Source organism: Prionailurus bengalensis, chromosome E1 (assembly GCF_016509475.1).
Source record: "Prionailurus bengalensis isolate Pbe53 chromosome E1, Fcat_Pben_1.1_paternal_pri, whole genome shotgun sequence".
Taxonomy (NCBI): domain Eukaryota; kingdom Metazoa; phylum Chordata; class Mammalia; order Carnivora; family Felidae; genus Prionailurus; species Prionailurus bengalensis.
The window spans coordinates 40,179,676-40,206,648 of NC_057347.1; the positions used below are offsets into that span (position 1 = coordinate 40,179,676).

At 50.3% G+C, this 26,973-nt stretch overlaps 1 protein-coding gene across 1 annotated transcript; it reads left to right on the top strand.

The window, feature by feature from the left end:
- The first annotated feature begins 21,213 nt into the window (after positions 1-21,213).
- On the top strand, positions 21,214-23,964 carry EIF1 (eukaryotic translation initiation factor 1). The gene is made up of 4 exons (XM_043584465.1): positions 21,214-21,399; positions 22,108-22,271; positions 22,410-22,511; positions 23,092-23,964. The coding sequence occupies exons 1-4, from the start codon at positions 21,369-21,371 to the stop codon at positions 23,134-23,136; spliced, it is 342 nt and encodes a 113-aa protein (XP_043440400.1). The 5' UTR covers positions 21,214-21,368; the 3' UTR covers positions 23,137-23,964.
- The last annotated feature ends 3,009 nt before the right edge of the window (positions 23,965-26,973 follow it).

The following is a 26,973-nucleotide window of genomic DNA, read 5'->3' on the forward strand; positions in this document are numbered from 1 at the left end:
ACTCAATGACTCTTCGTAGAGCGAACGCACCCATGTGACCAGCACCCGTATCACAAAACAATTCGAGTGGCCTCCCGGGGGGTGCCCCCTTCCAGGGGGTGACTTGTTTCTGGCAGCATAGATTCTTTTGGCACAGTGTGGGCTTTATTTAAGTAGCCCATATAATATGGCTTCTTTTGTCTTCTTGCTCAACCTTACAACTGCAAGATTCTCTCACTGCTATAGAAAGTCCTGCCAAGTGACTAGCACATTCCAGACAGGGAACCTTGGGGAGCCCAGCCGACGCTTGCAAGCGTCCAGAGCTTGGAGGACCTAGCAGCCCTTCCTCCTCATCCAAAAAGGGTCAGGGCTTAACTTCAGACCCGCTCCCAGCATGGGCATCAGCAAGGAGTTGGGCTCCATAGCCCAAGGCCTCCCTCAACAGCCCGAGTCTTCTGTCCTGTTCACCCGAGTCCCCAAATCCAGCCTGCTCCTCCTCCCCCATCAGGAGAAGAGGAAAGGCATCAGAGGGATATGCTAAGGATATGCAAATTATACACAAATATACCCAGGCTCCTTGAGTCCATTTGGACAGTGGCCAGAGTGCGTGGAGACCCAGACCTCCAAACACCAGGTGGAGAGATCACCTTCCTGCTCACTCCTGACCACAGTCCTCCCATGAGTCCCTAAGATACACAGCGCCCCCCTCCCAAACCTTCACCCTGCCTGCTGCCCTCCTGCTCTTACTAATTCAACTTAGTGGGGGCTGCAGGGTGGAGGTCCTGAGATGGTCACAGCCCCTGACCTCCAGGAACTCACAGTGTGGCAGGGAAGGGCACACAAATGCAGCCACCACTGCCCGCTAAGAGGCGGATGGGACCTGGGGGCTCAGTATTTCTGGGCATGGCTCGAGCCTGCATTTCTGGCCAGCTCCCTGGGCATGCTGGGATACTCCTGCCCCAGGCCACACTGCGAGTGGTTGGGAGTACAGGCAGTGTGCGCACAGTGCCTGAGAACATGAAGGGAGCTGGGGGGAACCAGGCAGGAGAGGGGTTAGGGATGCAATTGCAAACCGGCAGTCCAGGATCAAATCCCTGCTCTGCCCTTTACTCATGGTGGGTACGTGGGCTCCCATCCCAGAGCTTGGGGTCCTGAGCTGAGAGGTGCCCACCAATAACAATCGCCCCCCCCCAACCCCACCAGGTTCTGGAGGCTTCCGTGAGTCAGAACTTGCCAAACACCTCCCCGTGGAGCCTGGCATAGTGATCATTGGGAGAGTTTTTGTTAAAGCCAGCGTCGATTAGGAAAGGGCACGAGGGAAGTTTTGGGGGGTGAAAGAAATGTTCTCCATCTTGACGGTAGTGGTTCCTTGGACATACATTTGTCAAACCCATGAACTCCACACTTAGATGAATATCTCAATACCTCAATAAAGTTGAATTTTTACACAGTGACCCATGAGATTGGGCATCATTAGATGAAAAGGACTGGGGTGTCATTAGGAGGACAGAAATGCCAAGGCACGAGTGGGAAAATGCAGCCAGCATATTGCCAAGGAAGAGACGTTACAGGTACCGTTCTCTGGGTGCTTCTGTGAGGCGTGGAGAAGATTCAGGGACTAAAACTGGAAGGAGAGTGTCCTGCCCCACTGCGAGGGTTGTTGGACACCGGGGTTCACGGAGCCCCTACTGACTGCTCCCGAATGGCTGACACCAGTCAGCACTAATTGAGCACCTACTATATGCAAGGCACTGGTTTGGGACTTTACCTAGTCGAGGGGTGACCCCACCTAAGGGCAAAGAATGGTTTTTACTTAAAAGTAAAAAATAAATCTTTTTTATTTTATTTATAAAAAATAAAAAAGAACAATATTTTGTGACACATGAAAATTGCCTGAAATTCAAATTTCAACGTCCATAAAGATTTATCGGGCCGTGGCCACACACCCATTTGTCCATGAATTAATGGTTTCACGCTTCAAGGACAGAGTTGAGGACTTGCAACAAAGACCACATGGCCAGCAAAACCTAAAATACTTGCCATCTGGCTCCTTCCAAATCAAGTTTGCCTATAAAGCCCATAAAGCAGAGATTAAGGACGCACTGTACAAAACAACGAGGAAGAATGAGGGTGCCACACAGCCTTCCTCCAGGGCTGCGGTTTGGACCCACTCCCGGCGAACCCCGCCTCCCTCTCCCAGCTGGTAAACCGGGGCCACCTCCGCCGCGCGCTTGGCCGAGCAGCAGTGCCCCCTGCCGGCGGTCAAGGGCTGGCCGGCGCGCGCTGAGCCCCGACTCTTCGCATCTGCCGCCATCTGGTGGCCTTCTCCGGAAGTGCACCCAGGAGCGCAGAGGGCGTGGAGTCTGAGAGAGGGCGGGGTCGCTGTAGCAATTTCCCAGACCAACGTGCAAACTATTCCAGGCAGGGGTCTAAGCCTGCAAGCCAGTGTCCGCTGAAAACGTTTCCCTTGTCCCTGCTTATTTGATGGTTGAGAATACAGGTGGCCGTGCCCAGCAGCGTGCCTAGGGGCTTAACAAATGTTTGCTGACTGTGGCTCTGAATCTCCAGTTCCTGGGGAGCTGAGCAAAGAACTTGAGCTGTCGCCACGGGGTGATAGGAGAGGACTTGAAGGTCTGCTGACCCAACTCCCCCTGCCTATGCATTTGCCTTTGCATGCTTCCTTCATCCTTTCCTACCTTCATTAGTTATTCATTCTTTCTTTCTTTTTTTTAATTTTTACTTTTGAGAGAGAGAGAGAGCAAGTGCGAGCAGAGTAGGAGCAAAGAGAGAGGGAGACAGAGGATCCGAAGCAGGCGCCACGCCAGCAGCAGCCAGCCGGATGTGGGGCTCAAACCCACAAACCGCGAGATCATGACCTGAGCCGAAATCTGACAACCAATGAAGCTACCCAGGCGCCCCTCGTTTTTCATTTTTTCTTTCAACAAACTTTTCTTGAGCACCGAGGGAGTCACTTTGCCAGACTGCGGGACGATGGAGAAACAACTGAGAACAAAACAGTGTGGTCCCTGCCACGTGGAGCTGACAGTCTGGTAGAAGAGACCAGTAATTTCAATATAACATGACAAGGCACAAGCCGAGAAACCTACAAGAGCAGCACATAAGGTGGCCCGACCTTGTGAGATGTCAGGAAAGGTTTCTAGTGCCTGCAGAACGGATGAGCTTGCCAGACAGAGAGGGGATATGCATGTGCAAAGGCCCAGAGATAACGAGTATCCCCAGCAAGTTGCTGAAAGAAGCCTGAGAGGCAGGAACACAGAAGGGAATGAGGACAGGGGGCAAGAGGAGGCTGGAGGGAGAAAGGGATTGTGCCAGAAAAACTTCCACACTGAGTGAATGCCAAGTTCAACTGGGAGCCGCTGCAACATCTGGGCAGAGGCAGCGCACTTCTGCTTCCTGGGCTCACCCATTCTATGCCTGGGCAGCGATGGTTGCTGGAAAGTTTTCCCTCATTCTGGGATGAAATCAGCCACCCTGGAACCTCCCCTGCCCACAAGCCCCCTGTCCTGCTGGGGGCACGCACAGAAGGATCAGGCTCCCTGCCCCCAGGCCAACCCCTCCCCTTGTCACAGCCTCACTGGCTACATTCCGTGGCAGAGGCAAGTGGGAGGGCTGGACCTGGGCTCTGGGTGCATTCTCGCTCATCCCTTTACCTACTGTGTGGCCTTGGGCTGGTTCCTTAACCTCTCTGAACACTGCTCAGCTCGGAGATGCTGCCCGAGAGCAGGATGGTGGTGGGAAGCGCTCCACCCCTCATCTGTGCTCCCCAGCGCCCTGAGCTGACCGCTGCCACCAATCGCACGGGAGCTGGTGATCGGGGCGCGCTATTTATTTGCGGGTTTACTCGCCCTACAGGGCCCGTTACTTGGTAGGCACTCAACAGCGTTCGCTAAATGCACGAGTGATTACTGCGACGATTACAAGCAAGCCGGCGATCGCCACTCGGGACGCAGGCCAACAATTACAAATGGTGACGATACCCACAGCTCCCCAAGTCGGCCGGCAGTACCCTCACCCCCACAACTCAGGAAGACGAATCCATTCGAGTAAGGAGCGGGAAGAAACCCTTAGACGGGGCCCGGCGCGCTCGCTGCGCCCTCTGCTGGCGGGGCCTGCAGCCGCCTCTCCCTCTCTTCCCCACCATCTCCGCCCCGCCGGGGAGAGGGGCTCCAGCTCCGCGCGCACCCCCTTCCCCACACGCCCAGGGAAGCCCCAAACCATCCCCGGCCCTCCACGGACACCTTTGTCCTTCCTTTCTTCTCTCTCCTGCTCTGCAGCAAACATAGTTCAGGCATCCCTAAATCCCCACCATCCCTCCCCTGCTATCTCAGTCTCAAATTAGAATAGTCCAATGTTGGAGCAAGAAGGGACATATTATTATTATTATTATTATTATTTGCCGCTACCATTGACTAGGCACTGGTGATTTGCCAGGCCCCATCACCTTACAGCCTTCCCCCATCTAGGAAGTGCAAGAGGTAGGTGGCTGTAGCCATTGGTGTGAAACAGCTTACTCAAGATCACAGCGCAAGAATTTGAAGAAGCCTGGGGTCTTGGGGGGCGCCTGGATGGCTCAGTCCGTTAAGCGTGGGACTCCTGATTTCGGCGCAGGTGGTGATCTCCAGTTGGTGGAATGAGCCCCACGTGGGGCTCCGCACTGAGTGCTCGGAGCCTGCTTGGGATTCTCTGTCCCTCCCCCACTCGCAAGCACACACACACACACACACACTCTCTCTCTCTCAAATAAATAAACTTTAAAAATAAAAGAAACCTAGTGTTTTTCATCAGCCTGGGTGGGGCTCCTCCTGCCTCGATAAGGGGATAGGTGGGCCTTGAGACGGGGCAGGGCCCTCTGGGACCCCATGAACCTCACCTTGCCCCTTATCCGGGCGATAATGAATCCCAGGAAGGGATACAATGTGGTCAACGTCCCATCATCAGTGCAACCCTCGGGAAAACTGCAGGGAGGCTGGGAGAGAACAGAAAAAGGAAGCTTTATGTGCATTTGAACTCTGTAATCGACCCTTTCCTGGTACACAGACGACACTTGCCCAAGGCTTGGGTGCAGGACCAGGACCCAAACCTGCCGACTCCCTGCCCAGGGCTCCCTCCACCCCATCAGGTATCTGCTGGAAAGGAACCACAGAGTAAACCTTGGGAGGGGCCAGCACAGGAAACATACGTGATCACTCACTACAAGCCACCAGCTGGTGCCCCTCCCCCCCGCCCCCTCCCGCCGCCCCAGACCTACCGCTCCCAGCCCTAGAGAGAGGACCCACTGCAGCGCTTCAAGGTCCCGGATCACTTGTTAGGACTTTGGCCCCTGGGAAGATGCGAGGAACTTGGGGCCTCGCCTGCGTCCCGAAGCCCGGTCTCTGCTGCCATCTTGTGGCCACTTCAGGAAGTGCGCCCGTTCCGCCGCTCTGCATTCCACCCCGTATTGGAGGTAACCGGGGTTGAGCGAAACTGGGCGTTGTTCTGGGACTTCGTGGGATGTAGAACGGAACAAAGCACAGCCCGTGCCCTGAAAAAGCTCACGCTCTGGCAGAGGGGTCTCCAAATGACTTGTCCCAAACTGAACTCAGCGCCGGATACCCACCAGAATAAGTCATGCAAAAGGTTCCAAAGGATGGAGGGAGGGAGCGTGCCCCAGGGAGGCATCCGGAAGGGGCTGCAGACACAGGTAGGACTTGACACGAGCAGATGTGGAGGAGGCACTGCAGGTGGAGGAACCGGCCTGAGCAAAGTCCCGGAGGCAGGAAAACATCCGTTCTAAGGACTCCAGTCTGTCCCAAGCCTAGGTCAGATGTGGAGAGTAGAGGTAAAGTCACTTGGGAGCCGAATGGACCAGTCTTTGGACATCAGTCTAGGGACTTGGTACTTCATTCCTTAGGCGCTGGGGAGCCAATGAAGGTCTTAGAGCAAGGGTGGAGCTTGAGCAGGGGGTCTCTTCAGGAAAAACAACAACAACAACAACAACAACAACATAACAGCTGCAGGGGACAGAAGTGATCCAGGCAAATGGGAGATGCTTCAGGGCAACCAAGAAGGTTCTGGGGGAAAAAAGCAGGGAGTACGGTCAGTGCTAACGATGATACCACTGACAGCTAGACTCAGGGCCGAGCAGGAGAGGCGAGGCCTTGGCTCTGAGTTGCTATCAGGAATCCCAGTGAAGACGTCTTCAGGCAACTAGAAGTAATACACGAATAAAAGTGGAAGCAATAGCAATTGCTCACGTGTGTTCAGACTGAACAGTTAAGAAAGCAGTTTAGCTCATACAAGTTTTGACTAGTATTTACCGAGCCCCTACTATGTGCCAGGCCCTGTGCTACGTGGTTGGAGATGTGTCAGTAAATGGTGTTCGATTCCAGTGGGGAGACAGACATTAACTAATAGCCCTGATGGATAAGTGTAGGGCATGGTGTGCTAGAAGGTGCGACAGAGAAACAGGGGGAGGAGGGACTCGGAGAAAGGAGTGCGGGAGGGCTGGGGGGGGAGGGCTGCAATTTAAAGCAGGGCAGTCAGGAAGGGCCCCAGTACAAAGGAGACTTTCAAGCAAACCCTGGAGACTGAAGGGCAGTGGGATGTGCTCATCCAAAACGTGGGGCTTTGCTGTAGTGATTATTTTGAGCTGTCGGCACTTGAAAAGCAGTAAATGCGGGCATAGGCTTTTTTCTAAACTCCTCTTATCTGTCTAAAGACAAATTCTCCAAAAGGGACTCAAGGGTCATCAGTCGCCTCCCCCCGGGGGCAGGGGAGTCATCCACCAGGGAAGATTGACTCCTGTCACAGGACAAGAGACTAGACGTAGACACCCCACCCAGACAGACTCGTCATGACTGTCACACACCTTAGATGTTCTTCTCGGGCCCCGTTCAGCTTCCCTAAAAACCATTCACTTTCCCCTAAGAAGCCTATACACCCCTACACCCCTCCCTTTCCCTATTAAGACCATACATAAGCTTGCGTTCTAAACCACCTTGGGGAGTGTGCATTTTTCCTGGTCCGTGAAGTGTACATGTTAATAAACTTCTGATTGTTTTTCTCTTGTTAACCCGTCTTTTGCCACAGGGGTCTCAGCCAAGAACCTAGAAGGGTAGAGGGAAAATATGTTTTCCTCCCGTATAAGACTTTGGGAAAGGAAGCCGTGAGAATATCTGGGGAGAAGCCTCCAGACCCCAAGGTGGGAGCGTCTCTGGCACGTTCTAGGCCCAGCAAAATTGCTGGTGTGGCCAGAATGGGGGTGCAGGATAGTGTATTGAAATGAGCTGAAACAGGTAACAAGGACTGAGATTGAGTCACAGAAGCCCCAGCAGCGAAACATTGGAGAGGTTGCTGAGAGAGAGAAGACCTCCCTCTAATAGGGTGCTGGAGGGAGTGAACAATTTGTCTCTGGAAGGTAATTTTGCAAACACCCTACAGATATTCTTTTCTGGGGCACTGGGTGTTCGGTCAGTTAAGCGTCTGACTTCGGCTCACGTCATGATCTCGCAGTTCATGAATTCGAGCCCCGTGCCGGGTTCTGTGCTGACAGCTCAGAGCCTGGAGCCTGTTTCAGATGCTGTGTTACCCTCGCTCTCTGCCCCTCCCCTGCTCATGCTCGCTCGTGCGCGCTCTCTCTCTCTCTCTCTCTCTCTCTCAAAAATAAATAAACAGTAAGAAAAAGGTTTTAGGGGTGCTTGGGTGGCTCAGTCGGTTAAGCATCCGACTTCCGCTCAGGTCATGATCTCACAGTCTGTGAGTTCGAGCCCCACATCAGGCTCTGTGCCAACAGCTCAGAGGCTGGAGTCGGCTTCAGATTCTGTGTCTCCCTCTTGAGATCTCTGTCCCTCGTCTGTTCACACTCTCTCTCTCAAAAAAAAAAAAAAAAATTTTTTTTAAGATACACTTTTCAATTGACCCAGAAAATCCACTTAGAGGAATTTATACCAAGAAATACTGAAAGATGTTCACATTGAATTATCCACAAGAATGTTCCTCTAGTGCTGATGAGAACAGAGGATTGGAGATGATGTAGATGCTCAAGAAAAGGGGACAGGTTATGTTATTTATGCTACATCCAAAGGAAAGTTATGTAGCCTTTAAAAATGTTGTGGTACAATTCTGTTTATCCACACAGAAAAAGATTCAAGGCACATATTTGTCACTCTTTTATTATGGAAATTTTAAAACATGCCCCAAAGTAGAAAAAAATGATATAACATACCCCCATGCACCCATTCTCAAAGTCAACAATTATCAACTCATTGACAGTCTTTTTTTTTTTAAGTTTTATTTTATTTTTTGAGAGACAAACAGAGTGTGAGCAGGGGAGGGGCAGAGAGGGAGACACAGAATCCGAAGCATGTTCCAGGCTCTGAGCTGTCAGCGCAGAGCCCAACGCAGGACTCGAACCCAAAAACACGAGATCATGACCTGAGCCGAAGTTGGACGTTCAACCAACTAAGCCACACAAGTGCCCCAAGTCAATGACGATCTTGATCTATACCCCCACCCCTACCCCTACCCCCACATCACTTTCAAACAAATCCCAAACACCATAGCATTTCATTCATAAATATTTCAGTATGTAGCTAGCAGATAAGAGCTTTTTTTCTTTGACATAACCACATACAGCTATCCATAACAATTTCCTTTATGAAGGAAAACTATCTCTCTGCTTACCGTACTTCTGATACCAAATGTGTGGGTTTCCCACACCAAGCAATTCTGATGCTGACTACCCCAGGTTAGCACAGACCACACCACAAGGCTAAGGGCTCAGTTTCACACGTGCCACTGCCCCCCACTTCAGACGTCAATCCCAAGCAGTGGGTCCTGAGGTTATCGCAGAGGCCACTTTTAGGCGACAAGTTTGAGCGATGGACACCTGAGTAGGGTAAAACATAAAAGGACCCACAGCAACCACATGGCGCAAACAGGCTCATGAAGCACCTGCCTCGAAATAGCCATAGGCCCTAATGGACCAATTACAACCAGGCACGGTTCCTAAGATTACCAAAAAGGGGGAAATTCCATACATCCCCATACCACCCACCACTACAGCCTGTAACTATGGCCCCTCACCACCGCCACCTCATCGCAGTCTCTCCTCTGCTCCCTTGATATGTATTTCACGAACTTCCATTTCTTTCACTGCCAGTGCCACCGGCCCTCACCGGATTGGGATGTCCCACCATCTGACTGGAGCGCCCACAGTTACCCACAGTTCTGTCCCACCTGTTTACATACAAGTCAGGGGTTCTCACACACCCCCTTCTTGGGTTTGGTAGTTTGTTATAATGGCTCACAGAACTCAAAGCAACACTTAACTATTACATTTATTATAAAGGACGTAGATGAACAGCTCAATGAAGAGGTACGTAGTGCAAAATCTGGAGGTGTCCCCAAGCCCAGGAGTTTCTGCCCCCATGGAGTTGGGGTACACCTCCCTCCCAGCATGTGGATGTGTCCACTAATTTGGAAACTCCCCAAACTCCACCGTTTAAAAAGTTTTTATGGACGTTCCATCTGTAGGTGTCATCGATTAGCTCATTGGCCATTGGTAACTAACTCAATCTCCAGCCCCTCTGCCCTCTGGGGGTGGGGACAAGCCTGAAAGTTCCTCTGGCAACCAGCCCTGTCCTCAAGCTCTCTAGGGGCTCCCAGCCACCCATCATCTCAGTAACATACAAAAAGACACCATCACCACTCCACAGGTTCTAAGGGTCTTAGAAGCTCTGGTGTCCCTAACCGGGGACTAAGAGCAAGTATTATAAAAATTTTTTTAATGTTTTATTTCATTTTTGAGACAGAGACAGAGCATGAGTGGGGGAGGGGCAGAGAGAGAGGGAGACACAGAATCCAAAGCAGGCTCCAAGCTCTGAGCTTGTCAGCACAGAGCCTGACGCAGGGCTCGAGCTCACAAACCATGAGGTCATGACCTGAGCCGGAGTCAGACACTTAACTGACTGATCCACCCAGGCGCCCCTAAGACCAAGTATTATAATAAAAGAAGCTCCAAGCACCCTTATCACTCAGGAAAATACAGGGATTTTAGGATCTCTGTGCCAGGAACCAGGGGCAGAAATCAAATATGTATTTCTCTTAAATCACAATATCACACCTAATATAATCAAATACCTGGTCAGTGTTTAAATTTCTAAGTCTTACAAATGACATTTTTTTTTCTTAATTTGGAAGCCACATAAAGTCCACCCAAAGCAACTGGTTGTATGTATCTTCTTTCAAACTGTAGCTGCCTCCTCCCGCTCTTTTCTTTCCTCCTCCCCATTTATTTGTTGTAGAAAACATTATTTGTCCCGTAGAGTTTTTCCATCTGGACTTGACTAATTGCATTCCCAGGACATAGTCTGACATGTTCCTCTGTCCTCCACGTTGCCTGAAACTTACTAGTTAGATCTAAAGCCTTTATCAGATTCAGGGCTTCCTCCTCCTTCCCAGCAGGGGTGGGGGGTGCTGTGTTGTTTCTCTTTTGGTGGCTTTGGAGGTTGATGCTCAATGCCCAGATCCATTCATCGATTAGGGTTTGCAAAATGGTAGTATTCTAATTATATCACTCTCCCTTCATTTATTTACCTGGAATGCTCCTTCTATAAAAAGAATCATTCCCCTCCTCCTTCACCTACAGTTCGGTTCCACTTTGCAAGAAAGGTATGGTTCTTACAGGAAAGACAAGGTAAATCATTTCCTTTTTATTTTTTTTTAAGTTTACTTCTTTATTTACATAAGTGAGCTCTACGCCCAACATGGGGCTTGAACTTACAACCCCGAGATCAAGAGTCACACGCTCTTCTGACTGAGCCAGCCAGGCGCCTTGATAATTTCCTTTTATTTCCCAGTTTTCAAAGTAATGAGATGAGTCCACTGCATCCTCCAAATTGACTAAATAAGAATTTTCTTTCACTGTTATAAACTTGTGCATTCAAATATATTTGAAATAAGCATATTTGATATGTTTTGATCTACTGCACTTGCTATCCTTATAATTATATAAAATATTTTCATGGTTCCAAAATCAAATTTCCAAAATAGTATAAAGTCAAGGAAATCCGCCTTCTATCCCCGTCCCCTCCACCCTCCACCCCTCCTTCTCACAGGTAACCTTTTTTGGTAGGGGGGGGATCAAAAAACAACAACAACACACACATATTTCCCTTTTCTTTTTTTTTTTAAGTTTATTTATTTATTTTGAGAGAGAGAGAGAGTCCCAAGCAGGCTCCAAGCTGCCACTGCAGAACCTGACAAGGGGCTAGAATGATGAACCGTAAGATCATGGCCTGAGCTGGAATCAAGAGTCAGACGCTCAACCGACTGAGCCACCCAGGCACCCCCATGTTTCCTTTTTCTTATGTAAATAGTAACATACCTCATTATCTGTAACATTATGAAAAGCAAGTCACAAGACAGCTTGTAGGGTTGGATCCCAACTAAAAATGCATTTTGCTTAAATGTATCATAATGGCAGCAACATTTCGATGTCTCTGTCTGTGCTCTAGGGGGTCTACAAGCCAGCACACCCTTTGTTTGGCCAAGTGGAGGCTAATCTCAGCAGCACACATTTACTGGCCGGGATGGGGCAGAACTGAATTGCAAAACCGAGGTGGGAAGAGGTTAAGATCTGGAGCTGGGACAGAATCAAAGGAGGAGATAAAGAGCTAGCAGAGACAGATCCTGGAGAGGGAGATCTGGAGAGATCATTCTCCTGGGAGAATGATCAGGAAGGGTCCCCACAAGCTAAGACTCTGGAGCCATATGGGGGGGGGGGGGGGTGAATGCCTTCCCCCACCCCACCCAGAAGTCACTGAGTAAAGCTTAAATGTAAGCTTAAATGTTCACTAGCGTTTTAATTTTTTTTTAATGTTTATTTTTGAGAGAGAGACAGAGAGAGAGAGTGCAAGCAGGGGAGGGGCAGAGAGAGAGAGAGAGAGAAGGAGACACAGAATCCGAAGCAGGCTCCAGGCTCCAAACTGTCAACACAGAGCCTGACTTGGGACTCGAACCCATGGACCACGAGATCACAACCTGAGCCAAAGTCAGACACTTAACCCACTGAGCCACCCAGGCGCCCCTGTTCACTAGTGTTTTAAATGAGAATAGATTCTTTGAGGGAGAATTTGAAGAGGTGTCAGGGTGCTGAGGGCTAACATGGCACAAAGCAGGGGGACACTCAGAGCAGTTGACAGCTTTATAAATATCCACATAAAAAGAGATGGTAACATGCCAAGATGGACCTTGGTCTTTCTGAAGTGATAACTGATTTAACGGCTGATTTTTTTTTTTGCCACTTTTCTACTTTAAAATTTGTTATGCAATAAGAATATATATTTTAAATAATATATAAAACAATAACATATGATGCATTATAAAATATATAATAATATATAATATATGAAATAATAATATATAATAATATTTTAAAAAATAATCTATTTTTATTGCATAAAAAATTTAAAAAGTGGGGCGCCTGGGTGGCTCAGTCAGTTAAGCGTCTGACTTCGGCTCACGTCATGATCTCACAGTTCGTGAGTTCGAGCCTCACATCGGACTCAGTGCTGACAGCTTAGAGCCTGGAGCCTGTTTCGGATTCTGTGTCTCCCTCTCTCCCTGCTCCTCCCCTGTCCATGTTCTGTCTCTTTCTCCTTCAAAAATAAATTTTTAAAAAACTTAAAAAAAAATTTTTTTTTTAATTGTTTAAGTGGGGCGCCTGGGTGGCTCAGTCGGTTAAGCGGCCGACTTCGGCTCAGGTCATGATCTCGCGGTCTGTGAGTTCGAGCCCTGCGTCGGGCTCTGTGCTGACAGCTCAGAGCCTGGAGCCTGTTTCGGATTCTGTGTCTCCCTCTCTCTCTGCCACTCCCCCGTTCATGCTCTGTCTCTCTCTGTCTCAAAAATAAATAAATGTTAAAAAAAATTTTTTTTAATTTAAAAAAATTTTTAAAAATTGTTTAAGTAGAAACCAAACACAAAAGTATACAATATTTTATAATAGGAAAAATAGGATCATTATTTTTAAACAAAATAAAACACGGAGATACGGAAAGAACTGAAGGAAGTGAGTTCACGCGAGGGCCACGCCAGGCCACCCTGCCCTGGGCAGGGTCTCAGTGCCTGGTCCCAGCTCTAGCAGGGGAAGCCAGCAGTGGGCGAAGGGCCAGCTCTCCAGGGCAGGGACACCTTCTCAGTCAAGGTCACAGGCTCCGGGCCTGAAGCCAGCCCTGCAACTGGCTAGCTGTGATCTTGCAAAAACAATTTCACCATTCTAAACTTCAAAAGGAACAGCTCCTCTGGCTTGCTGGGGTGTCCGGCGGATTCGACGGGACAGTAAATATAAAGTGCGTAATGCCAGGCACTTGGAAGCAGGTAATAAAACAGTAGCTCTACAGTGAGCCATGGACTCCCTATTACCTAACCAAGGTGTCACAAGGTTCCCCCCACCCACAGCCCAGGCCTGTGTTGAGGCAGAACCTGAAACCTCACTCTGTCCCCAAGAGAACATCCTCTCTGCAAAAGAACCAGTGAGCCGTGGGGGTCACTAAAGATTCTGGAGGGACAGTGTGGATGCAGCAGGTAGAACACTGGGCACCAGGCTTCCCCCCTCAAGGCCCCCCAAAAGCTGTCATCTCTCCCAGCTCCTCCCCCTCCACCTGCCGCGCCACCCACGGTTCACTTCACTGACCCCAGCTTCCCTGCCTGCACCGCCTCATCCCCTCAGGTCTCCCCTGGGGTGTCCATCCTCCACCCAGCGTCTTAGCTACACCCAGCCTCCCCCATCTGACAAGGAAGACCCCCAGGGCACCTGGAGCTGATCTCCTTAGAAACGGAGCCAGGGGTATTGTTAATAAATCCAGTGCGATTTTTTTCCCTGATACATACAGGAAAAGACACAGGCTCAGAGTGGTTACGCGAGTCGCCTGAGGACACAGAGCAGACAAGTAACAGGACAACATCTTTCAAATAGTCCCTTGACTCAAAACCCCAGTCATGCCAGCAAGACCCCCTTATAAGGACTGGCACCCCTCCCCTCGACCTGGCTGTCCCCAGGAAGCTCTCAGATCCTCCTGAGCATCTGGGAAGGAAGAAAGGACCACACGCGCCTATACATGCTCCCGCTGGCTCAGACGCACAAACATGTGCGCGTGGGCGCTCATACACATGCAGTGTGCACGCCGCACTCACCCGCGTACAGGCACACCACCCACACCTCCGCACACTCACACACACGTGCCTCTGTTCCCACAACGCCCACCAGTCTCTGAACAACAACTGAACTCTGTCATCTCCCTGACTCCTCCCGGGGCAGGCATGCGCCCATCTCAGTGTCGATCGGAGTGGGAGCTTCAGTCGTTGTTGAAAGAACAACATTAAGTATCCATTTTTTTAAAACTCCTGGTCTGTGTGCTGCAATGGCTGCCCGTCTACAGCATCACCGGTCACCCAGACTCACTTTTCAAATGTGTGGTCACACCCCGCAGCTCTGGCAGAGAATTGGGGTGCACTCCCAAGTGCTGGCCCCGTGAAGGGCATGGCCAATGCGCTTACAAGGTCAGAAGCAACCCAGGAACCCAGCCCCTCCGAGTGGCCATGCAGCCCAGTGGGAAGGCCACTGCCACCCCAGCCTGTGTCCTTGTCCAAGCCCAGACACCTTACCTACAGGAGGGCACTGACATCTGCTTTGTTAGGATTCCATGGGACGTGAGTGAGAGACACTCAGCACAGCACCCAGAATGTAGTGGGTACTTGACTTTAAAAAATTGTTTTAGGGGCACCTGGGTGGCTCAGTCGGTTAAGCGTCCGACTTCAGCTCAAGTCATGATCTCGCAGTTTGTGGGTTGAGCCCCACGTCGGGCTCTGTGCTGACAGCTTGGAGCCTGGAGCCTGCTTCGGATTCTGTGCCTCCCTCTCTCTCTGCCCCTCCCCTGCTCGCACTCTGTCTCTCTCTCAAAAATAAACATTAAAAAAAATTTTTAATAATTATAATAATAAAAATAGAAGAGGTGCCTGGGTGGCTCAGTCAGTTGAGGGTCTGACTCTTGATTTCCCTTCAGGTCATGATCCCAGGGTCCTGAGATCGAACCCCACATCAGGCTCCATGCTGAGCCTGGAGCCTGCTTGAGATTCTCTCTCTCTCTCTCTCTCTCTCTCTCTCTCTAAAATTAACAGAAAGAAGTCACAGGAGCTAAGGTCTCAGGGGAAGCCAGGTGTGTGCTGATTTCCATTCCAACACGTCTAACACTCTTCACTTGATCTGGATCATCTACCCTGCTGCACCTCCCACCCCGCCTAGGGGACTCCTACTCCAGTGCCCCGTCAGAATGCAGGGTCCGTGCACCTGTGCCTGGCACTTCCAGCACCCAAAGCCTGGGCTGTCAGCTCCTTGAGGGCAGGTGCCAGGTGTGGCCCTTCACTTCCTCCACGAGCCCAGGCTCACTTTATCCTCCCCACCAGAGGCAACTGAGTCTACAGTTTGGCCACCCAGGTGGCCCTGACCATTGGAGGGGAACCAGGGGCTCTGGCCTGTACCCCCCTGCCAAAGCAAGGCCACCCTTCCCTCATCCCATCTACAGGGGACTCCCCAGGGGAGGAGGAGGAGGAGAAGGAGGAGGAGGAAGAGGAGGAGGAGGAGGGGAAGGACCAGAAGGCGGGGTAGAGAGGGCAAATGCTTTGAGCGAAGAGGCAAACAGGAACTGAGCGGGGTTCCCACCTTGGGTTGGCAGCAATGAGTCCCTGGCAAGGGGAGGAAACACCAGAGCAAGAAAGCTAGGCTGGGGTGGGGGTGGGGGGCGGGCAGGCAGGCAGGCAAGGAGTTGGAGGAGAGTAAAGAAAGCCCGTCATATATACGAAAGCACCTTTGCTCTAAGGGTCCAGCTCGATGAGTTTTTGCCACTTGAATCAAGATGGAGGTCATTGCCAGCACCCCACAAGGTTCCCTCGTGTCTCTTCCCAGTTATCACCCTAGGGGCCAGGGGGAGAGGGGAGAGGAGGGAGAGGAGATACACTGTCAGCAGAACCCCAGCTTACTCCTAGCACGCACATCTTAACAATAATCACATGCGATCCAGGTCTGAGCCACAGCAAGCCCAACTCTGCCTCCTTTCCCAAGTGGTAACAATAGCAGATTCATTCACTTGGAGGGGGAGGGGGTGGGGGGCGGGGACACCATTCCAGCCATCTATGTGTGTGGGCAGTGGCTCCCAAACAAGGAATGCAAGAAATATCACATGTATTTGACCTTCTTTAAATCAAGTTAAATCCCATGCCAGTTACCGTCCCACCAGCTGCCCAGAAAACCGATCTTGGATGTGACAAGGGCTTCAGCATGTCGCAAGATTCTCTCTAGGTCACAGGGTTTCCTGTAGCATCAGAGCTACAGGAAGTACCCTTGGACCAGATCATCCATCTGCACTAGTTCTCAAGAAGACACCTGTTTCCCCAGAGGATGCCACCCATTCCTGATGGGAGATTCTGCCGCTTCCATGCCAAGTTTGGGGCCCCGGGGAATTCGTATTGAGGCTGAGGGTCCCCAGGTGTCCCACACAGCCATGCCCTTGCCACACGGCCTAAGGAGATCACCACGAAGAGACACCCACCTCTGTCCTGTCCCCATTCTGAGGGACTTACACCTGTCCCGTACTGCTCTCAGGGCTTCTCTCTCCCCTTTCACCTCTGGGAATCTGGCATAAACTGCTCAGTGACTGCTAATAACGCTACATTTTTATCCCACCCCACATGATATATCCTCTTGAAATCCCCTTGAAATCCTCTCAAACGCCTAAGAGAGAGGCATCATTATCCCTTTGTACAGATAAGAAAAAGGAGGCTGGGAGAGAGTGAGTCACTCTGGCAGGAAGAGGTGGAGGTGATACTCAGGTTCAGATACTCCAGAGCCTATATGCTGTAGTGCCCCCAGCTGCCGGGCCAGGACCTCAGAAGTAGGAGCACAGTAATGACTAGGCCAGCACTAACAGCAGGCACGGACGTCACTTCCTGATGAGTTTGTCCTGGCCCCATCGTTACTCCCAAAGCTCCCAGAGCTGGGGCCACCTCCACACTGGACTGTGGACTCTTACAGGCCCTCCTTGGAAATGCTCCCAACCTGGAAACACAGAGCTTCAGACTTCAGTCCTGGCAAAAGTCCTGGCAAAAATTACCCGCTCCTCTTAGGGGGATAAAATGGAAACCCTGAGAGGGGAGCAGGACCACCCAGGAAACCGGTCCTAATCAAGAACCGGGTCATCTGCTTCCCTGACCACCTGCCCCAGGCCTGATCCCTGAACTGCATCCTGTCCAGGGCAAAGCAGTGTGTGTTTGTGGTGACAACTGTCTACGGTGCACTGAGGTCAGGCCTGGCACGGGGCACCAGGTCCCTGCACGAGAAGCTGGGGGATGTGGCTCACGTAGGGCTACCCTCCCTGCCCTGAGCCAGGAGGCCAGACCTAGAAGCTTTCCTGGGAGCCCAGAGTCAGACCTCTCAAAAGGATTTTTTCTCGAGGCGCCTGGGCGGCTCAGTTTGTGTTAAACATTCTACTCTTGATTTCAGCTCAGGCCATGATCTCACGGTTTGTGAGATTGAGCTCTGCGCTTACAGCATGGAGCCTGCTTGGGATTCTCCCTCTGCCCCTCCCTCTCTCTCTCTCTCTCTCTCTCTCTCTCAAAATAAATAAATAAACCTAAAAAAAGAAAGAAAGAAAGAGAGATTTTTTTCTCAATCCTCCACCCCAGAACTAGTAGAGTAACAGAGGTTACAGCCCGGAGCTAGGGAGCAGCCATTCCAAATAACTGAGTGACCTACAGTGTATGTCCACGTGTTCATTTGACCAGCGTCGGGCTCCCACTGCATGCCAGGACTACACTGTAGAGGAGATAGGCATGCACCCTGCTCTTTGAGCTCACAGCCTGGCGGGGAGACAAAAAAAGGAAGGGGCAGAGCCAGGTTCATGGGCACGTAGCCTGCACAGTCACACGGGGCCCCGAGCTTGGAAGCGCTGTGTATTTGGTTTTGCTGTCACCGTCTTGACATTCTTAACCATTTTTGAGCAAAGGGCCTCACATTTTTGATTTTGTACTGGGCCCAGCAAATCATGTAGCCAGTCCAAGGAACAGGCAAGCCAAGATGCCGTGATACATGCCCAAATAGAGGAAGTGGGGGCACAAAAAGGGCTCCAAATACAGTCTTCTCAAAAGAACAGAGAAGATAACCCCAGCTGAATCCGGACGGATGAGCGGAACACATCACACAAAGAAGGGGGAAGAATGTACCTAGCAAAGGGAGAGCCTTTAGGGGCACCTGGCTGGCTCAGTCAGTTAAAGCATAGGACTCTTGGTTTTGGCTCAGGTCACGATCTCGCTGTTCGTGAGATTGAGCCCTGCATCAGGCTCTGTGCTGACAGTGCAGAGCCTGCTTGGGATATTCTCTCTCTCTCTCTCTCTCTCTCTCTCTCTCTCTCCCCCTCTCTCCCCCTTTCTGCCCCTGCCCCTCTCAAAAATAAACATTTTTTTTTCAAGGGAGAGCCATTGTACAAACACCCTGAGATGAGAAAGTTCAGGGTGCTTCATAGAAATGGTGAATGCGGGGGAGCAGAAGGGCCAGAGCATTCTGAAGAACAACAAAATGGAGGGGTGCCTCCTACTGGACATGGAGACTTTTGGTAAAGCTCCTCTAATTAAGGGAGAGTGGCTTTGGGAAAAACAGACCAGTGCAACAGAACAGAGACCCCCAAAACGAACCCACACACAAATGGAAACATGGTTATGACAGAGAAGGCATGAATCAGTGGGGAAATGATACATTATTCAATAAATGTTGCAAGAACGATCGGCTATCCATATAGGTTAAAAAAAAAAATTAGACCTCTGTTTTGCACCACACACAGAAATAAATTCCAGGTGGCTTAAACACCTAAATGTTAAAAGTAAAAAAAAAAAAATTTAATATTTATTTTTGAGAGAGAGACAGACAGAGTGTGAATGGGGAAGGGGCAAAGAGAGAGGAGGACAGAGGATCTGAAGCAGGTCTGAGCTGACAGCAACGAGTCCAAAGCTGGAGTCGAAACCACAAACTGTGAGGTCATGACCCGAAGTCAGACCCTCAACCAACGGAGCCACCCAGGCGCTCCAAAAAGTAAAGCTTCAAAACTTTCAAAACAAACAATCAACAACAACCAAAAAGAGAGTATCTTTATAAACTGCAAAGCAGAGAAAGGATTTCTTTAAAATAGTGCAGAAAGGATCCTTTCCTAAAAGGAAAGATAAGCTGGACCACACTGCTAATTTAAAAATTTTGTATAACATAAGAGACTCTTAAAAACTGAGAACTGAGGGTTGATGGGGGTGGGAGGGAGGGGAGGGTGGGCGATGGGTATTGAGGAGGGCACCTGTTGGGATGAGCACTGGGTGTTGTATGGAAACCAATTTGACAGTAAATTTCATATTAAAAAAATAAAAATTTTGTATAACAAAATGTGTGCATACTCGGATTTATTCACTCTCTCCTCAAACCCCCTGTCAAGCACAGCCTGGTCTAGAAGGGTAGAGCTTCCCAGGTGGAGGGCAGGAAGGGATGGACAGGAGACTGAGACGTCTAGCCATGTGTCTAGCCATGGTTCCCAACTTCCTGTATCAAGGAAGTCAAATTATTAACCAAAATTTTACTTAGTAAAGACGCCATCAAAACAAACTATCAAATACACCTAGCTTTTCCTTCCTCGGGGTTTCCCATCTGGCAGGCTCTCACCTTGCCCCACAATGGGCTCTTTACCACCCCTAAGTATCAGCTGGGTCTCACATTGCCCTGCTTGTTCTTGGCATCTATCACAATCCGTCAGGTTTGTCTATGATCTCTCTCCCACTAGATTCCACGTGGCCAGTGACCCTGACTGTCAAGGGGTCTAAACAGGCAGCCCATGGGGCCAAGACACACTTTTTTTGTTTGACTTGTCTACTGTTTTCCCAAACTTCAACTTATTGGCAATATTTAAAAATCAAGAGATTTTAGGGGTTCCTCGGTGGCTCAGTCAGTTGAGCATCCCACCCTTGATCATGACTTCAGCCCAGGTCATGATCTCATGGGTTCGTGAGTTCTGAGCCCTGCATCAGGCTTTGCGCTGACAGCACGGAGCCTCCTTGGGATTCTCTGTCTCTCCCTCTCTGCCCCTCCCCCACTCAAGTTTTTTCTCTCTCACCCAAAAATAAATAAACATTTTTTAAAAATCAAGAGATTTTCTATAAATATCAGAGGGTCCAAGTTGTCTTGAAAAAGATCCAGCACAATGGGCTGGAGGTGAGTAGCTGTTACAGCCTCTAGTTCTCACCCAGGCCCCCTCCACACCCCATTACATCACACTTGGCTGTCTGCACTCCTTTATCTTACCTGAATGGCCCCTGGAGGTCTTTGGAATCTAAATCCACTCTATTCTCCCTTGCAACAGAGCAGTTCAATTTATATACTGAAAAAGCAAGAATGGTTGACTGTTTTGAAGAAAATATTTTGACTACTCTCTGGGAAGGCTCTCCCCCACACAATTTGGAGGGCACACAGGACCCCTTAAGGTGCCTGAATTCTTCTTTGCCCCCAGAACCAGAGTTACTCTCCCTTGAATCCACGCTAATGAGGTGGGCATTCTTTCCGTAGATTATATAAATGACATACTTAAAGCAGATTAATCCAGTTTTAGATTAGATTCATCTAAACAATACGTGATTTAGTTAAGGTTTGGATTATATTATTTGTTGATTAAATACAAGTGCTGCCCTAAAGAAAGAGTTCGTGGGTAACTGGGTGGGCATGATAGTGGGAATGTGTCGCGTTTGGGAGGTTCAGCATCTAAATCCCATTTAAAGGGTGCCAATCTACCGCACGAAAAATCTTCTCCAAGCACGTAGGGCTGCAACAGGGTCAAGAAGGTGGAACGTGCCAGAGAACAGAGGACTCAGGCTCTCCCGAAACCTCTGCCACTTTTCTTCGCAGCCCTGACACCTTCCTCCCGCACTGCGCAGGCGCCTAGACGGACCAACCTTTCCCTTCCCCTTCTACCACTCCCGGAATCCAGAGGACGCCCTCCCGCAGCAGAGCTCCTGCGCAAGCGCCGTCTCGCGTCCCCGCCCCCGGACCAATCGGAAACGGCGGCGCCAGGGGGCTGGGGCCACGACGTCGTGGGTGGGGCCAGGACGTGAGGGCAGCGCGCTGGCGTCACAGGGGCGGCTATATAAGTGAATACAGGCGCCGCCCCTCCGCCCCAGTCACTGAGCCGCCGCCGAGGACTCAGCAGCCTCCCCCTTGAGCCCCCTCGCTTCCCGACGCTCCGTCCCCCCTGCCCGCCTTCTCCCGCCGCCGCCTTCCGCAGGCCGTTTCCACCGAGGAAAAGGAATCGTATCGTATGTCCGCTATCCAGAACCTCCACTCTTTCGGTAAGCCGCGGAAAAGTCCCGTGGGGAGAAAGGCCTGGGTGGGGTGGCGAAGTGCTCCGGGCCCGGAAACCTGCCAGCGCTCCGGGCTTTCGTAAACTTGGGAGGAGGGAAGATATTCGCGCTCGTAGGAAGCGGGGCCCGGCCGGGGCCCTGGGGTCGGTTCTTAAGTGCGACCGGAAGGAGCGGGCAGGGAGGCAACCCTTGGGCAGTCCCAGTGTCTATCGGGTGGCGCATTTACTAATGGCTCCCGGGCCGCCTTGGGCCCCACCCGCCCCCTCCCGCCACCCCTGCGTCACGTCCGTTACGTCACCGCCGTTGTCACGGACCCGGGAGTGAGAGGCGGTGCCAGGCCTAAGTGACAAACGCTCCCGCCAATGGGGCGGGAAGCTTGGCCCCGCCTTGGAGCTTTGGTTCCGGCCGGTTGCATCAGCCGGGTGGGGCACTGCCTGCCGTCCCAGGCTCCCCCGGCACGTGATCGGCTTCCGAGGGCGGGCCTGGGGCAAGAGGCCCAGGCTTTCCCCCGGCCCTGGGGAAGCCAGCCGTCCCGGACTGACCCGTTCCGGGGACGGCCAACAAGGACTTGTCTGACTTGATCTCAGCCCTGGCGATTTCAGTAGTTGTTTTCTGGGCGCGCAAAAGATCCATTGGGAGGGTGACAATGGCACCTGAGCCCCAACAGCTCTAACCGAGTTTGATCTTTCTTCCCAGACCCCTTTGCTGATGCAAGTAAGGGTGATGATCTGCTTCCTGCTGGCACTGAGGATTATATCCATATAAGAATTCAACAGAGAAACGGCAGGAAGACCCTTACTACTGTCCAAGGGATCGCTGATGATTACGATAAAAAGAAACTAGTGAAGGCGTTTAAGAAGGTAGGTATTCGGTGAGATCGTAAGAATATCGTATTTAACTTGCTCAGGAGGGGGTGCTCACTTGTATTCTCAGGAGGAATTGTTGGTGCACTCGGGCTGCACTTCGTCTAATTTGTTTTGCTTCATTCATGCTTGCAGAAATTTGCCTGCAATGGTACTGTAATTGAGCATCCAGAATATGGAGAAGTAATTCAGCTACAGGGTGACCAGCGCAAGAACATATGCCAGTTCCTTGTAGAGGTGAGTTCCATCACTTGGTGATGATCCATTTGTGCCTCTACCCTGTCTACATGTCCGATCCTTCCTACTCTGTACTCAGTCTCCTGAGGACATAGAAGTTGGTATTGTAAGACTAAGCAAAACAGTTGAGTTTTGAAGTAGATAAGTATTCCCAAAAACAGAAGGGACTTGTCTGCCTTATTTAATTCGTATATGGATGTACTTTTTTTGTTTGTTAAGTAATCTCTACACCTAGTGTGTGGGCTAGAACTTAAAACCCCCAGATCAAGGGTCGCATGCTCTACTTGACTGAGCCAGCCTGGTGACCACTTTAAAGATGTACGTTTAAATGGCACAGATACTAGAATACACACGATGTCTGGTTGGCAGTTCCTAAGTGCTAAAATCCTCTTATATCATTCGTTCTTTCCTGAGTACCCTGAGTTAAGAACCATTGTGCTCCTAGTGGTTGAGGTGTGTGCCTTGGCTCTTGGACTTCTCTTGCCCAGTGTAGGAGCAAGAAGACAGAGTTGTTGGCATCAGAAATCGGGGGGGGGGGGGGTTGATCCCCTATTATAACTTTGTCTTTTTTTCTTTGCAGATTGGACTGGCTAAGGACGACCAGCTGAAGGTTCATGGGTTTTAACTGCTTTTGGCTCACTGAAGCTTAAGTGAGGATTTCTTTGCAATGAGTAGAATTTCCCTTCTGTCCCTTGTCACAAGTTTAAAAACCTCACAGCTTGTATAATGTAACCATTTGGGGTCTGCTTTTAACTTGGACTAGTGTAACTCCTTCATGCAATAAACTGAAAAGAGCCATGCTGTCTAGTCTTGAAGTCCCTCATTTAAACAGAGGTCAAGCAGTAGGCGCCTGGCAGTGTCCGGCCTGAAACCAAGCAGTAACGTCATGTTTCGGTCAAGCCCAGAGCCCCAAGATCACAGCCGGCTATGTCTGGCCAGAAGCTCCTCGGCTCTCCCTCTTCAGAGTTCCCTGCCCTAAGAGAATGTCACCACCTGAGCAGCCCGCGGTGGAGCTGAGAGGACAGGATGGGGTAAGCCGGCCACAGCAGCGGTGCTGCCACAGGGAGTCTTGGTAGTCAAAGAAAGATCCCTGGTGTCTCCAACCTGACCGGGCGGGCGGAGCTTAGAGCGGCCACCTTCCCTCTAGCAAGGTGTGATAGGACGTCTGACTTGCCACCAAAGTCTTTTTGACCAGACATATCCTAGCTAATTGATGTCCGAACACCAGAATGTGAGGCCAACCTTCTATCCGAGTTAAACTTCTGACAAGGGAACAAACTTCAAACCGATGTATGAGTCCTGTAGCTGGCTGTAGAGCTTGCACCTTACTAGCAGCAGCTGCCCAATGCCATGTGAAGTAACAGACTGGTTTTTTGGTTTATTTTTTCCTTCAGTTTTAATGTTATGTAATGTATTTAAGCCCTTATTTAAATAAAACTTGTTTTCAGAAACACCTGATTTGCAGATTGTATTTTATGTGTAGTCAGTCTTGTACGTGGGAAGGAACCACAGAAAGGGGCAGTGGAGGGTAGTCTATGCCTGCAGGCCAACGGGGACCTCAACCTCTTGGCCAAGAAAACCTTCAGTGAGCCTGTCCCTTGCATGTCGCCAGAGCTGCAGTGTCCTTAGAGTCCTGAAAGGAGGGACTGCAGGGTGGACGGATTCACTGGTGGTCGTTGGGCCATCCCGGTTCAATGGCCATGGAGGAACTCACCTTGTGAACTGATAGAGCAGTTTGGTCGGAAACCCTTGAGTCCCCTCAGTGACAGGATCTTGCCTTTCTAAAGGTTGTAACAAAGGACAAACGTGGTGTGGGACTTAATCTGATCCTCAGACCCCTGGGAGGGACACAGAAGTGCTTTTTCCAGGGGATACGTTTATAGGGTTAACAGTTAAGGGACTATAAAGCAGTTTGAGAAAAAGGTCAGGCCATCCCTTACAGAAGAACAATGAATGTGATTCATTCTATTAAAATTCTGTCAGTATGTGGATCATGAACTGGTACCAATTGCAGATTGTAAAATACAGGCTTCAAACTACTGCGTAGTCCTGAAGAATCCACTTTTCCTATTGCTAGCCTCTTGTAGATACTGGTCAGCCTTGTGAATAAGTCTGTATAGAGGCCAGCCTAGAACAAGGTGAAGTGTGGGGGAAAGCTGGTGAAAGGCTGAGCCAGCGGCAGCTGCCCTGAAAATAGGATTTTAATCTGGGAGGTAGAGGGTTATAACAAGGTCTTAACAAAACTCATGTGTTCAGCAAACAAGATTTGAGTGATACTTTTGCTTTTTAAGGTTTATTTTTGACAGAGAAACCGACTGCCAGCAGGGGAGGGGCAGAGAGGGGGAGACAATCCAAAATAGATTCCAGGCTCTGAGCTGTCAGTGCAGACGTGGGGGGTGTCAAACTCACCAAGGGGTAGATCACGATCTGAGCCGAAGTCAGACCCTACTGACTCAGACACCCCTTGAATGATAGTTTTAAATCAGTAAGATTTCATTACAAAGCAAAGGGCTATTCAGAAGCTTCTAGCAGCAACCCAGGAGGCCAACCCACAGAAGACCACAGTCAGGAAATAAGATAAAACAGTAAGAATCCTGATATAGGTTGATATGCAGGTCCTGTGCTAGGCTGTTGAGATATCTTGCCTTTTAAGGACTTCCAGCATTCTACAATGAGATTATTGAGAGTTAAGGCAGCAACATCAGTAATCCACCATCTGTAATCAAAATGGTTATCCGTGAACATGACAGGAGGTTTGAGAACACTATTCAGTATCTCAGGCCAGAGATAAAAGTATAGTTGTGTCCGTTGGATGGTTGGGGGAAATTTGCAAGGCTAAAAAGTGGTAGGGTTTCCTCCAGAACCCAAGCTCTCCGTCCTTGCCCTTCCCACCAGGTGACCTGTACATTTCCAATTTAAAGAGTTCGTTTTACCAAGATCCGTATATGCAGTGTCGAGTGTGGGGATCGCGGGGCACACAACAGTAATCAGGAAGACACCCTGTGCTCTGGAAGCCAGTGGCCTGACAGGAGTGGAAAACCAGCACACGGCCTTGACACGAGGCAGAAAGGAGCCAATGCCACCCCTGGCTTGGCCAAAGAGTCACAGGTTTGGCAGACTGGCAAATCTTCCCCACCCCGTCCACACCCACGGGGGCCAGGGATGGCTTCATAAAGGAAGTGCCATCTGAAGCAGCGTGTTAACAGGAGTCAGGATCCACAGGTGGGAGCACCCAGAGTATATGAGGGCCCTAAGGTAGGAGCGCTTGGCTGGAACAAAGGCCTTGTATAGAGCAGGAATAACAGTACTGTCTCTATGCCAGGCCTGTGCTGAGAGCTGGTATACACTGACCTGTTCGCTTAACAGGAGGGACTCGGCCCTACAGTAGAACGTTCTGAGAAGTGGGACAGCTGAGCCAGCAAGCAGGTGATGAGATGGAGCAGAGGGGAGGGAGGGCTGGAAGGCTGGTGTGAGGTCAGATTGGGCTGAGCCACAAGCTAAAACATTCAGATGTCAGCCTGCAAGAAGTCACGGTGAAGAGCAGATCTCGATGAGAAGCGTCTCCCGGCTCTGTGCTCTCGGTTCCTCTCCCCCACCCACCCCGCCCCACCCCGCCCCCACCCCCAGTCTCCCCTCTGCCTCCTCACTCTGTCTGTCCTCCCCTTCCCTCTCCTGTTTCCTCCCTTCTCACCTCACTCTCCTGGCCCCAACCAAGGCCCACCCTCTGCCACAGGGACAAGCCAACACAAACCCAATGTTCCTTAAAATTGTGTTAGCAAGACGAAATGAATACTGGTCAGCTAAAGCTGCACAGGAATCCACAAAAACTACTTTAAAGCCTATTCAAAGCTCACCCATAAATAGGACAAAGAAACATGGTCTATTTGGGAACTGAACATTCTACCAACTAGCTCTGCAATTGACCTGCTTCCTTATTTACCAGCCTGGGTGCTGCCCCCTTGTGGCATGAGTGTCAAAATACAGTTTACTGTTCACCTGGCTTGGAAACGAAGCGCGAGCTCCCTAACTTTTCAGCAGATACACACTGTTTCAGAATTAGCAAATCGTGTGAGGCTCTGGCCATTTCTTCTCTTGGACTCCCTTAAATCCTCCTAGTTTAAATATTCATAAAACGTACTGTTCTTCGGAAGCTTGTTAAAAATTCAGATTCTAGGGGCGCCTGGGTGGCTTAGTGTATAAGCGTCTGACTTCAGCCCAGATCATGATCTCAAGGCGCATGGATTCAAGCTTTGCATCCGGCTCTGTGCTGACAGCTCAGAGCCTGGAGCCTGCTTCAGCTTCTGTGTCACCTTCTCTCTCTGCCCCCTCCCCCAATTGTATTCTCTTTCTCTCTCTCTTAAATAAATAAACTTTAAAAAAAATTCTAGGGGCATCTGAGTGGCTCAGTTGGTTAAGTTTCTGACTCTTGATCTCAGCTCGGGTCTTGATCTGAGGGTCGTGA